This window comes from Delphinus delphis, chromosome 16, assembly GCF_949987515.2.
Source record: "Delphinus delphis chromosome 16, mDelDel1.2, whole genome shotgun sequence".
In the NCBI taxonomy this organism is placed as follows: Eukaryota; Metazoa; Chordata; class Mammalia; order Artiodactyla; family Delphinidae; genus Delphinus; species Delphinus delphis.
In genome coordinates, this window is record NC_082698.1 from 38,815,891 (window position 1) to 38,830,125 (window position 14,235).

At 36.2% G+C, this 14,235-nt stretch overlaps 1 protein-coding gene across 7 annotated transcripts in view; it reads right to left on the reverse strand.

Moving 5' to 3' along the window:
• The window catches only part of A1CF (APOBEC1 complementation factor), an 81,669-nt gene that overhangs the window by 40,428 nt on the left and 27,006 nt on the right, over positions 1–14,235 (reverse strand). Inside the window, exons 1-2 of one of the 7 annotated variants that reach the window (XM_060034568.1) lie at positions 5,102–5,312; positions 4,428–4,435 (exon numbers count right to left, since the gene is read on the reverse strand). The exons of 4 other annotated variants lie outside the window; for them this stretch is intronic. In XM_060034568.1, the coding sequence (XP_059890551.1) occupies positions 4,428–4,435; positions 5,102–5,168 (75 nt within the window). In that variant the 5' untranslated portion in view covers positions 5,169–5,312. Of the gene's footprint in view, positions 1–532; positions 592–4,427; positions 4,436–5,101; positions 5,313–14,235 lie in introns of those variants that run through there. 2 more of the 7 variants (XM_060034569.1, XM_060034566.1) reach the window with 2 other exon arrangements.

The following is a 14,235-nucleotide window of genomic DNA, read 5'->3' on the forward strand; positions in this document are numbered from 1 at the left end:
CCCCAACGCATCACCCTACCCATCTGTAGAAATAGTTACTGTTAAGTTTATCTGCCTTTCCAAATATTTTTCTATGTATATTTTCAAAAGACATGTTAGTTATTTAAAGACATTGTTTTTCACGATAGTTGTTTGTCAAAAAAAAAAATCAAAGTAAAGCAGCTTCTAGTTTCACTGTTAAATCTTTATATATACTAACCTGAGACTTTCTCGGTTATTTTATAAGTGGTAGTACAAAGGCTTTTTGGATCACAGTATTTAAGTATTTAAATGATGTCTGTTATTGCAATCATTTAAAAAATTCCTACTAATTTAATCATGTTGCCTTAAGTTAAAAAGATGTCATATGGGTGTTCTACATTGCCTTGATTACTTTTTGCTTCAAGCAAGTAGGTGCTTTTCATTTTACTAAACGTTGAAATGTTTGCCTCAAGAGTTCTTGCATTTTTTTTCTTCCCCTATATTCTTGCAGGATTATCCAGTAGAAAAAGTGTCAGTGAAAAATCTGAGAAATAAAATGTTTTATACTTACAGGAAACAAAACAAAACAAAACGTAAGAATTCAATGAGCATATCTCAACCAAGAATTTCCTAAAAAAAGAATCATATTTTCAGAGACATATTTAAAGTTTTCTTACTTAACAAATACCTGTATAACACTTAGTATATGACAGCACTGTTCTAATTCTCAGTATCATGGGTTAAGGGCTATTACTATCCGGACCTCACAGAAGACAGTTAAGCCCACCGAGATTAAGTAATTTGCCAAGATCATGTGGCTGGGGAGTGGAAAAGTCAGGATTTGAAGCCAGGCAGTCTCATTTCAAAGGCCATCAGCTTAATCTCTACTACATTTTGCTTTGTTATGTGGTAGTCTAATCACTTATAACAGATTCACACATTTAAGTACTTATTTATGAAAAAATTATCATGCCACTGAATTGAAAATTCTCTGCTGCATTTAAAATCCTTTCCAATTTCCAATCGTTTTACTACACAAATTTTAGGGAAGAACATATCTCATACCTATTGCTTACAGAGGTGTATTTCTATTGCCATACTACAATCTACTTCCTTGGGTCGACTGTCACCATTTGGTTTATGCTGTTCCTCTGAGGCCATTTCTGTATTTCTTAAATGTCTGGAGATATACTATTCAATGGATTATTGGAATAAATTTAGTATAAACTTGGCAGTACTTTTACTATTCATGCTGAGGAAACCAAACTTTCATCGCATCACAGTGAAATGGTTATTCCAGAATTTCTCATTTGACAAGCTCTGTCTGATAGCTTGAAAATAAATAGGCAACCAGCAGATTGACCTTTAGAATTTTCCCCTCAACTTTCTTGCTATAATTGTTAAAAAAAAAAGTCACAAACTATTTTGTGCATGTCACGTATATAGGAGAATTCATCTGCTTATAAGCCAAAATGATTGGGTAGGAGAAATGATTAATTCTGTTGTTTCTGTAAACAATTGCAATAAATTCACCAAGAGTATTTTGGGGGATCACCAAGAGTCTGACTGGTGAAGTTCAAGCACTGGGGGAGATTTGCCCTATGAGCCACCCACTGGGCTGGGAATGCACCAGTGGTGGAGGTCCAGGCCACTTTAAGACAGGCGCTGGGCATTAGTCATGGGGTTGAAATAGCTGTCCGTTACTCGGAAAGGACAGTTGGGAGCTGGATTGCTGGTATTTTAGGCAGTATTTTTATAGTTGAGGAGTTTAAAATAGATAAAGCCTAGTTATAGCTGCTCTTTCCTCTCCTGGCTGATGTCCTTCTTGTGAGATGAATTCCTCTGGCAGCACAAATGTATTAGTCATTCAGAGAGAGAAAATATAGGTTTTTGTTTTCCATGAATGTTTGTTCATTGAACTCTGGGATCTTTTATTTTTCCAAAGACTTGGAAACCATTTATTCTCTCACATCACACATAAATAGGTGAAGACCTTCAACTGTGTGAATTTAAAAATTAAAGACCTCATTCTAACTATAAATCCAGTGGCTTTAATTTAAATACTGGATACTGAGCCTACCCAGTAAGTATTTGGAAGTCCCTTCTGTTGCAGATATTTTAAACCTTTCATGAAGGAACCGTAGAGTCTTTAAGAAATTTTATACGCCATCTTCTTGACCTTGGATAAAACCACCCAACCTTTAGTAAATGATTCTAAGCAATAAATCTTAGCGTGAAGGACAAGTGGACAGAGTTAATTTGGGCCACCTGGTATCTGATCTTTTAATACATCTGGGAAATCTGGGCAAAACTGCCTTTTTCCTATAGCAGTTAAAAATAGCAGATACTTGCTTTTCTAGTGTCCCTTGCAACTAGGGCAGTAATGGTTATAATAAATTGCGTTCTGGTGCAGAAATTTTCAACGTGCTAACATTAGTGTTGAATCCTCCTTGGATACATTTTCTTATCATTCCAGGTTTGTGGTGTGGTTTTGGGTTTCATTCCTAAAAGCTTACTCTTTAAAAAATTTTTAAATTTTAATTTAATTTATTATTAAAGTATAGTTGATTTACAGTGTTGCATTAGTTTCAGGCGTACAGCAAAGTGATTCAGTTACACACATACATATCTTTTTTTTTCCCTAAAAGCTACTGTTGAATCTAGTTCTCTAAATTGAAAATTTCTGTAACCCAGCATCCTTTTAATAAACTCCTTTTCTGCTGAATCAGCCAGAATTTACCTCTAATACTTGCACATGATAGTAACAGCAGCAAAAAACAACAGCTAAAACAGCGGCTAACTCTGAGTCAAGCAATGTGCCAAGTGCTTCCCAGGTATTAATTCATTTAATCTTCTCAACAAACCTATGAGGCTGATACTACTATTACTTTCATTTTGTAGGTGAGAAATCCAAAGACATAAAAGCAGTAAGTGGCAAAGACAAAATCTGAATCCTGAGTCCATGCTTGTAGTTATAACATTTTTCTCTGTTTTTTTATATTAACCCAATATGCTCATTATACAGATAAGGAAACTGAGTCCAGAGATGTTATGTGACTTCCTTAAAGTTACACTGGTTAAATTTGTTGCAGAAAACACTAGACTAAATGTCCTCTGATTCTCAATCTGGTGAACTTGGCAAATATACTGTTCAAAAGTCGTGATGACTTTTCTTCTCAGGCTTACCAGCCTCACAATTTTGTATGTTGTATGTCACACCTACTTTCTTGTTCAACTTCATCAAACATGGACACCAGATGATTGGTTGTCTCCCATAAATGAACCGATTCATAAACTCAAAGAATATTAATTAATGAACCCTCATTCAGTTTATTTTTCTGAGTAGTAATTTCAATTCCTTTAATGGTTCTTTGGAAATTTGATATTCCAAGTCTGTAATCATCTTTGTGGTTCCCTTTGGTCCTTTGTTTTTTCTTGCCAAGAGGGAAGAAATTGTGTATGTTTCCTTATTCAACTGCCTTCAGCTGTTCTCCTACCCATTTTCCAATTGACTATGTTTGTATCTATTTCTGCTCCTGATCGCTCAGGTGCTGGACAATCTCCCCATGCTTGGTGACATTTCTGACGTTCACAAGCATGCCAGTCACCACCGCCATACCAAGAACAATGGTTCCATGGCTAAACTCCTGTGGTCTCTTCTCACAGCTGATGCCAATGCATTGAGAACAGCTTTCTGGACTGTGTCTATTGCAGTTCATAAATTAATAGCATATTTTCCTGGTTGTTGATTTGAAAGGTTGAATAAAGGTCTTTACAAGGCATTATTTTTATTACCTTTCACCTGTGTACCAACTATATATCTCAATATGTGATAGGGTTCAAGGCAAATCTAAGGGGCCTTAAATAAGATGTACCAAAAGAATCCTCTTAGATGTGATTTTAACTTTGGTCTGCTAATGCTGTTATTGTTGTTGAGGACAACAGACGGTGCTATAGGGAATGTTTATTTTGTTAATTCTGTATGAAAGATAATGATCTGTTTTGTGTATTGTTTGTTTACCTGCACATCTTAAGACCAGTGACTGCATATTGGTAAAATCTATTTTAGGCTAAGAATTTTTCGAAGGCAGAATTTATTTAACTTATATTCTGTGGAAGTTGGCATTACCATTATTAGCTATTTTTTAAAATCTTTGCATTCATACACAATATGAATGTCAGATATTTTCTTTAAAATAGAAAGAGCAATGATAATTGTGGTGTAAAGACTGAATAAATGGGATGTTTGAATTTGTAGAAATGTGGTACTATAGTTAGTAACAAAGAGGCAAAGTTAGGGCAGGAGCATAACACATGAATATAAATTTAACTTTATCATACAGCCCAGAGTTTCTCAAAATATTTTATGTGAGGTAATATTAGGTGGTTTATAGACCAATGCTTTATTTTAATAGTTATGCATTTATTTTATTGTACATCAGGAAAATATATTTATCACATAAAACCTTTTCCACTTACATAAAAGTCTACTTTTAACACTAAACTCAGTATTTCTATTCAAGTTATTTAATGAATTCTAAATAAATATTATTTTTGGCTGTATGTGTTTATGGCAAAAATCACAAAGATGCAAATAGATTTTGGCTTTTTAAAATTTATCTTTGTTTCAGTCTTCAAAAAGCTTCCACATTTGATTTTTTAAAAATATATGGTATGGTTTGTTCATAAAAACAGCTATCAGCAAATTATGAATCATGTTCCTGTATCACTTTGGAAGACTGACTGTTGAAAGCCTATTGCCTAGGAAAATAGTCCTAATTTCATTTCAAGTTGCTACTTGTCTTATGGAGGCAGAACTAACTTGTTATCAGATGATGCCTTTAATAATATCATCTTCTAATATTTTCCCTTTATGGATTATGTGTGACAACCACCCTTGAGGAATTCAGTATCTCAGTTGTTGAAGTATTTAAGAGCAAACAGGCTTTTAAAAATAACTTGCATTTTGTAAAGCTCATTATATGTTTTTGGCCAATTCATGGGTATATTAAATTCAAGAATATCCTTACCCAAAATTAGAAATCAGAAAATTTATTTTTTTGGAGTGTGTATGTGTGTTTCTACATAAGAGAACAAGTAAAATGCCAATTAACTTCTAAGACCCTCTGTTCACATTTGCCATGAGTTTCACTAATGATGGACTGCACAGCATATATTATCTTGAGACCAGGATTTGCTGTGTTCATGCTCACTTCTGGCTCTGGGCAGTTGCCTTGTCTTACTGCTGCAATCTCCAGGAACCTATAAATTCCATCTACAAAATAACTAGGTGAAATCTTTGGTGATTCCTTTATCCATTTGGGGCGTTTATCTTTTTGCAATGTGTAATTTATTCAATAGGCCCATGCAACTTTTTATTATAGATACAATTTGCCTTTCTGAATTGACTAATAGTAGTCAGAGATCTGATTAAATGACATAAAGATATCCCCATGCAAATAAGGACATTTGGCCTTATGCAGATAATGAACATTTGGTTTGGGTTAATTGCTCTTCTATCCTTTCCTAGTTCAACATATGCCAAGGAGAATTCCATCAAATGCACTTGTCTTTTAGCATGTGAGAAATTTTATACAGTAATTAATCTCCTTACCACACCCCCATGAATTTTTACAAGCTGAGGGTCTCGGCAAGACACTAAATTTCTCCTGACTTGAAATTCTTCATTTAAAAGGGAATAGGGTTAACTAGGTGATTGCAGAGGTCTTGGGAGGGTATTAGGATGGTTGTCAAAGGGAGGCTGACTTTCACCATATTAAAATGTGGAAAAATGTTCATAGGATGTTTTCTGAGTTAGTCAATAGGACCCTTAAAGGAAATGTAGGGATTTTTAAAACCAATGTGTCTCCATTGCATATCCCCTTGACACCTGGTCCATTAATTACTTAATGACTTTCTTTGCATTGATTCACTTTCTTAAACTTACACAAAAAAGAAAATATCGTTCTCATAAGTGGAGTATCATTTCCCACAAATGGAAGGTCACTGTAAAAGAAACTGCAAAAGAAGGAAACCATGATCAAGTTCTAGCCGGACATCGTTGTCTACTAAAAGTTCTGAGCCCTAGTTCTGCTGTTTAAAAAGATTAGCAGAGGGAGGGGATATGGGGATATATGTATACATATAACTGATTCACTTTGCTATACAGCAGAAACTAACACAACATTGTAAAGCAGTTATACTCCAATAAAGATATTACAAAATAACAACAACAAAAAAAAAAGATTAGCAGGGGCTGGAGAGGTGTTTAAGACATACCTTCAATGACTTCCCTCATCAGAAAGCTTAAAATAGAATTGAAAGTGGAATCATTCTCTCATGATGAAATTCAAGGTTATTGAATCCTCTGTAGGATTCAAGGTACGGTTCGGCTCTCTACCCTGCATCTCTGAAACAATGTTAAAAAAAGGATCACAGCTACTGAAGTCCTACCCAAATTCATGATCGCATGTTTCTGTGATCTCATTTTTTCTCCTTAGCCTACGTTAGAGAGCTCTCTTCGCCTGTCATAATAACATTTTAGTTTCTGAAGATGAAGAGCCACTTATTTTTGATTGCTGATTGGTATTAACAGGTAACAATTTAAAAAATCCTGAAGTTGTCTGCAAACAAAGTCTAAAGTTCAAAACAGCCATCGATGCTTCTGTGTATTTGAGTCATGAAATTTACACCAGTTTTTAAGCTGATAAAATGGAAACCCTTATGTGCTTCTAGTTTAAGGGAAAACACTATAATCCATATTTTGCAAAGATTTTGAACCTTGTATTGAAGACCTCATATATAACCAACTTTCTATTAGGCTATTGGAGGAGAAATTCATTGCTGTTTGAAAATAGCTCCTGGAATGCCTTTCTATTTCGTGGGACGCTGAAGTTCCCATCACATGTCAGGTACACACACTCTCCACAAAAGGATTCACAGAGCTGCTTCTTCATTTGGAGTCTTCCACACCAGCCTGTGGCATTACTGGCTAGTAGAAGCAAGGCTTCTAAGGTGCTTGATAATTAAGTTAGCCTGTGGGTGGCTGGAGTGATAAGCTTAGGGAAACACATGCCTGTGATGATCTACTGGTCCCCCCCTGTTCTCATGCTTAGTGCCACCTATTTAAGGAATTAGGACATTCACCAAGTGCATGAACGATAAGTCCTTGGCTAGCGGGGACAGGAGCAGTTGGTGAGAACAGGCAATAGAAGAAAAAGTAGGACCCAGGAACTATATTTTACCATGAAGTCAAATTCCTTTTTCTGTCCCTAGGATTTTTGTGTGGTGGTTGGAAAAGAATGTCAATGCCACAGTGTTCCTCCATCTGCTTCTCACTGAGCTAGTCTAGTCGAAGCCATTTGTAAACTCTGGGATCCTAAGTCACTTATTTTTTATTGCATTATTTGTAGGAAAAATTGTAATTTGAAAAATACCCAAGGAAATTTACTAAAGTACATTATACCAAACCAGAGAGATAGGGGAGTTAACTTAGTTTGAGGCACACTTAGCAGAGGGATGGTCTCCTAATCAGATCTAGTGCCATGCTTTGTACCTTATGGCTGATACAGATCTATTGAGGAACTGAATAAATTAGAATTAAAATATGCAGTTGCAGTGAAACTCCAAATAAGAGAACACACCTAGAAAGCAAAGTTTGAGAAATGGGAATTAAAGTCTGTATTTTATTCTAGTTTGAGGAAATTGTTCCGAGGAACAGATTGATGACTGATTAAAAAAAGGAAGAGAAGGATGAAGCCCGCCGATTTCTCATTTATCTGCTGTAATCTTACTGGATCTTTGAAATTAAGACACACTAATATCTTCACCGCTGAAAAGTGTTGTGCATTTTACAAATATTTTGGTGAATCAGTATCACCCAAGTGGTCCCCTCTGCCAAGGATGCTGTTTTGTCCTTGGCTCCTTGCAATGTTTGTTTGCTCTCATCTTCTAAGTCTCAGCTTCAATGTCATCTAGTCTGAAGAAGGCCTCCTGCCATTGTCATTTAACCTGATTTATGACATTCATAGCACTCAACATGATATGTCATTATTTTATTTCTTGTTTATTTTCTGTTTCCTCATGAGTAATTTTCATGAAGGCAGGCACCGTGTCTCTCTTTGTGGAATCAATAAGTGAATGAATGAGGGTTTAGACTTCATTTGGTGGGTAGGACAAGGAGGGTTGCTCCTACTTCCTTTAAGGAATCTTAAATGCTCATCTATGTTATAGGAAGTTTTCTTTAAAAACTGTGAATTAGGCATAGAGAACAGACTTGTGGTTTCCAAGGGGGAGAGGGAGCGGGTGGGGGATGGATTGGGAGTTTGGGATTAGCAGATGCAAACTATTATATATAGGATGGATAAACAACAAGGTCGTACTGTATAGCACAGGGAACTATATTCAATATCCTGTGATAAACCATAACCATAATGGAAAAGAATATAAAAAAGAATATATGTGTGTGTATATATATGTATAACTGAATCACTTTGCTGTACACCAGAAATTAACACAACATGGTAAATTAACTGTACTTCAATTTTTTAAAAAAACCTGTGAATTAACTTATAGCAGAGTACTAGATTAAGGATAAGAGTTAGGGAGTCAGCAAACTTTCTCTATAAAACGCCAGATAGTTGATATTTTAGGATTAAAAAAAAACCCGACTTTTTTTTTTTTTTTTTTTTGCGGTACGCTGGCCTCTCACTGTTGTGGCCTTTCCCGTTGCGGAGCACAGGCTCCAGACGTGCAGGCTTAGCGGTCATGGCTCACGGGCGCAGCCGCTCAGCGGCAAGTGGGATCTTACCGGACCGGGGCACGAACCCGTGTCCCCTGCATCGGCAGGCGGACTCTCAACCACTGCACCACCAGGGAAGCCCAAAACCCCGACCTTTTGAAATTGTGAGAATCACTCATAGCCTTCAATCACTACAAAAACAGGCTGTGGCCACATTTGAGTCGTGGGTCAGTTTGCTGACCTCTGGCTTATGTCTCTACTGAATTGTATAACTCTGGGGCTTGTCTTCCAATGTAAAATGGAAAGGGTTGGATTATACCAGTATTAAATGTATATGTAGTAAACATATAAAGAATTAGAAATAATAGCCTAATGAACCCAAGCACCTATCATCCAGTTTCAATAATGAAATTTTCCTCATGAAATTTTCCCAACTTTTCTATTCCTAACCGAATGCTTCTTATAAATTTTTTCTACTTCATGAGATTGTTTTCCTTGACATAAAAATAATCCATATTCATTATAGAAAGTTTGGAACATAAAGAACACAAGGAAGAAAAAGCTACTCTCGTCAGAGATTACATTTCATTATCTCCCAATATTTGTGTGTGTGAATAATTTCTTAAAATATGATCTGTAAACTGATATATACAGTTTTGCATTCTAATTTTTAACATTAAAATTTGGACATTTCTGCATGTCTTTGAAATCACCGTTTTACATGACTATATAATTTGGAAATATAAGGGTGACATATTTTATATGACCAGTAATATTTTATTGGACACTTAGGATATATCCAATATTTTTAAACAAATTCCACTATGATGAGCATCCTTATGTCTAAATATTTGTCCTCATTCCTTAGGTCAAAGACTATGGTCAGTTTTAAGGCTCTAAACAGAAAGGTAACACCCACAGCTGTATTGCTCACTTAATGCAGTCTTATAGTGTCCTTTTAAATTCTGGGTAAATTCATTTTTATTTCAACTACTTGCTATGCATTTTAGGTCAGCTGCTACGCCTTATACTTCTATAATGCCAAGGACCAACACTAACACATTGTGTTCAATAATAGGGACTAAGGAAACAAAACAGACACACAAGAACAAAAAAACTTTAAGGACAACCACTGGATTAAGCAAGCAATGGGACTGACATACCACGTAAATATTTGTTGTAATCATTTTTAGAAAGTAGATTATCAGGGCTTCCCTGGTGGCACAGTGGTTGAGAGTCCGCCTGCCGATGCAGGGGACACGGGTTCGTGCCCCGGTCCGGGAAGATCCCACATGCCGCGGAGCGGCTGGGCGCATGAGCCATGGCTGCTAAGCCTGCGTGTCCGGAGCCTGTGCTCTGCAACGGGAGAGGCCACAACAGTAAGAGGCCCGCGTACCGCAAAAAAAAAAAAAAAAAAAAGAAAGATAATAGATTATCAGTAGGGTAACTGGACAGTGTTAATACACACCATATTTTAAATCACTTAAGAATAGTATATAAGTATCTTGAGTCTTCTTTAAAAAAATATTCAGACTACTTGAGGGTGATCTTTATTAGCTATATATTTAGCTTTCCTTGTAGTAGAATTAAAACTGATGTAAACTGACTCCACATTGGGTGGAAAGTTTTCTGAAAATGTTCATCTATGAAAATGTATTTTTCTAGATTTAAGGAGAAAATTCCAGCTGAAAGAAGCATCGCATCTCACAGAGTTGGTGACCCACGCTAGTAATGCGTTCTGGAGGAAAGGTTCATCATAATGTGATTTTTTTTTTCCTTTGACTCTCAAAGACATGTATAGTAGTTTTAGAAAATCTGAGAAGTACAGTTAAGAGTGAAAAAGTGAGGGAAAAAAAGCCCCACACATATTTCATTGCCTGGAGAAAAAGTCTGTTTACCAGCTAACATAGTGGCACACATCCAAAATCTTTTTGTGTGGCATAATGCAACTAAGTTGAAAGTTTAACTTGTCAATATTACACAATTCTTATCAATAATATTTATTGAACCTATATATGCAGAGTATTGCATTAATGTTCTTTTATTCTTTAAAGAACTTTGATAAAAATTTTAGCCATGAATTCTAAAGATATCCAATTGTTATTAAAAAGATATCGCAAAGCATATTTTCAAGCCCTCACAAGCACGTTTTATTGCATCAGTTTGTATATAAAAGACTGGCTCATGTTATTAAGTAACCTGCAAAATTCTATTTTTGACCACTGTATTTGTCCTGCTAGTGATAAGAGAGCACAAATTAAGTCACCCTCTCTTTTTCAAATTCTTGTTTTGCAAGTATTCAGCATTCAATATCAGAGACTGCAAAGAAGAGCAGAAGCAAATCCTTCAATCCCTAATTTAGCAAATACCATAACATTTAAAAATATCATTTTATAGATATGCTCCCTGAATTGTATTAATATATTTACCTTCATTTGTGTACAGAGATTTTTAAAAAAGTAAACCCAATGTTCTTTTTTTTTTTTTGATGACGATACTAATGTTTTCTCTAATCCAGAGTAGGAAGACTGCAGTATTGAGAAGGCTAAAGGCTTTTCCCTAAATGGCAGTTTGAAGCTATGTCTCAATACATGCTGGTTTCCTCTTCCAATTAGACAAGTTTGCTGACCAGTAACTAGATTGAGCAGATGCTAGAATCACAAAATCTTGACTAGGAGTGGGGTAGGTCCTAGCCAACCTTCTGGGAAATTAAGGCTGAGAGCAGTTAAGGGACTTGAGTTTGGGATTAACATATACACACTACTATATATAAAATAAGTAAACAACAAGGACCTACTGTATAGCACAGGGAACTATACTCAATATATTATAATAACCTACAATGGAAAATAATATGAAAAATAATATATATATATATCACTGAATCACTTTGCTGTACATCTGAAACTAGCACAACCTTGTAAATCACCTATACGCCAATTTTAAAAAAGGAATTAAAATATAGATCATACTTGCGTGTGGTAGGTACTGGGTTGAATAGCAGGTCTCTGATTTGAAGTCTTGGGTGATTTTCTACACTTTGCAGCCAAAATCAGAAGGTATTTTCCAAATCATTCAAAGTGGTTGACCCAAGTCATGTATATATTTACATCTTGATTAGAGACTTTAGATCTAGATAGCTAGGTTTCAGAATTTTAGGTTTCTACATTACTAGAAAATTTCTGTTCCAGTAGTCATTCTGCTAACAAATAATTACTTAAAGTGAATCATGTTACAAAGTTTAAGCTCAACAAAATATTTTTAGCACGCTCTGCCATGCTAATCTCTCAAACTGCAGTCTTAAAGATAACATTATAACAGCTCTTAGTTCTGTAAATCTTGCCAGAAATTTTGGCCAATTGCAGTGGAATTAAGATGGCCTATAAATCTTGGGCAAGCTACCTAACTCCTTGAGCCTTGTTTTCCTTATCTGGAAACTGGAGATGATCATAGTAACTACCTCATAGTGTTGTTATTAGTATTAAATGAGTTAATAGACACAAAGCAGTTAGAATATAAATGTCCAGTAAATGTTTACTGTTTTGTAATTGTTATTAACTTGTGATCTAAAACCTCTATTAATATTTTCTGAATGTAATTGAATATATAAGATCAAAGTAATAGGCAGTTTGGCCGTATATTTTTAGGGGTATTATATTTGAAAACATTTAAAATGATAAAAGTAAAATAGCCTTATTGTTTTTTTCCTTTTTAATGCAAATGTTCGTAAATTTTTAGGTTTATGAAAAGATCTCCATTGCTGTTTGAGTCTCTTTTAAAAATGTATTGTTATATGCAAGCTTTTTGCATTGTTCTAATATGTTAAAATTTTCTGTTCTGCAGAATTTTCTAAATGATCACTTAATGACTGTTTACGTTTCATTTGTAACAGGATTTTAAGATGGAATGGGATTATTTTGGCCTCTGGTTTGGATACGAAACTGTCACTGGACCACAAGCAGGACAAGGAGGTAGGGAGAAACTGTTTAACTGTTTGACATTCTTTTTTTTTTTTCCGGTGCGCGGGCCTCTCACTGTTGTGGCCTCTCCCCTTGTGGAGCACAGGCTCCGGACGTGCAGGCTCAGTGGCCATGGCTCACGGGCGCAGCCGCTCCACGGCATGTGGGATCTTCCCTGACCGGGGCACGAACCCACGTCCCCTGCATCGGCAGGCGGACTCTCAACCACTGCGCCACCAGGGAAGCCCTGTTTGATGTTCTTAACTGAACATCCCCTACCCCTCCGCATCCCTGAATTTAGAAAATAATATTGAAGAGTTTGAAAGGAATTTTTGGAGTTGACTCAAAGATATTTGGAGCCCACTGCTGGTGTGTTGTGAATCCTAGTTCCCCCTAAGTGGGAGGAATTTTGAGGTGCTTCTCAGCTAACCTAAAGCAGGGGAGAGGAATAGGAAACCACTCAGAACTTGCTATGTATTCCCTGCTGTTGGGAACACACGAAGCTGCTGAGTCTAACTCAGTCCTAGAGTATCTAATGGCAAACAATGGGCTGGCCTCCTGCTTTGATGGTGGTGAGAAGGAGAGCTCGTTGCTTTGTGTCACGTGCACTTGCAGGTTTTACTGGGTCAGAATGTGTGTTTCCAGGGGACTAGAGTTTGGCCAAATGTAGGAATCAGGGGTCATTTTCCATCTTCTCCAAGAGGGATGCTTGGGGTGTCGAAAAGAGCTCTGCCAAAGGAGACTGAGGCCCAGGGAAGGAGCCTCTAGCTAGAGCAGAGTGTAGCCAGTTGAGAGACCCCTGGCAATGGATTTAAGGAGGTTTTTGATGACCTTACAGAGTATCCCAGGAGGTTTACACACCTGCTGGGCCCAGAGCCCAATGCCAAAATCAGTCAAGTAGAAACTTTCCTGTCCCCTCTCCTTTGCTTTCACCCCTTTCCTCTGCTCCAGCTGAGTCAGGAATTCTAGTTAGGAAACTGGTGTCGGAAACTATACTTCTGAAAGCATAAAGGAGAAAAAATAGAAATTGCCCTCCACCCTGACATGCCTGGAAAAGGGAAATGGCTTTCACTTGGAATAAAGTTAAGTTTTTATTCTACTGGACAAGACATATTCATTATTTAGTGGAGGATCTTTTATTAGCTGAAAGTTACCAGAAAAGTCATGAGACTTTCCCTGAAATTTCATCTGGGGGGAATGAAAGAACCAGTGCCCAGAATAAAATTAAATGGACAGTTTATATTGTTTTAGGATTATTTCTCATAAAGTTCTGTTTGTTGAGTATACTTATATATTCATAGTTAATAATTTCCTTTTATACATTAGGTTTATGATATTGAGATATTAGAAATAGCGTCACACTAGAAAGGCTTATATGTTTTCATCATTATATTTCAGATCATTAAAGGTTTGTTTCCAGAGGGGAATATACTTATGTATGAATATTGACTAATTGGTTTTCAAAAGGGTTTAAGTGCTTTCCACTACCACTATCTTTGCATGAGTGTTTCAGATACAAAGGAGTTAAAAAGATAAACTGATATAAAACATTTTTGATTTTATAACATTTATGAA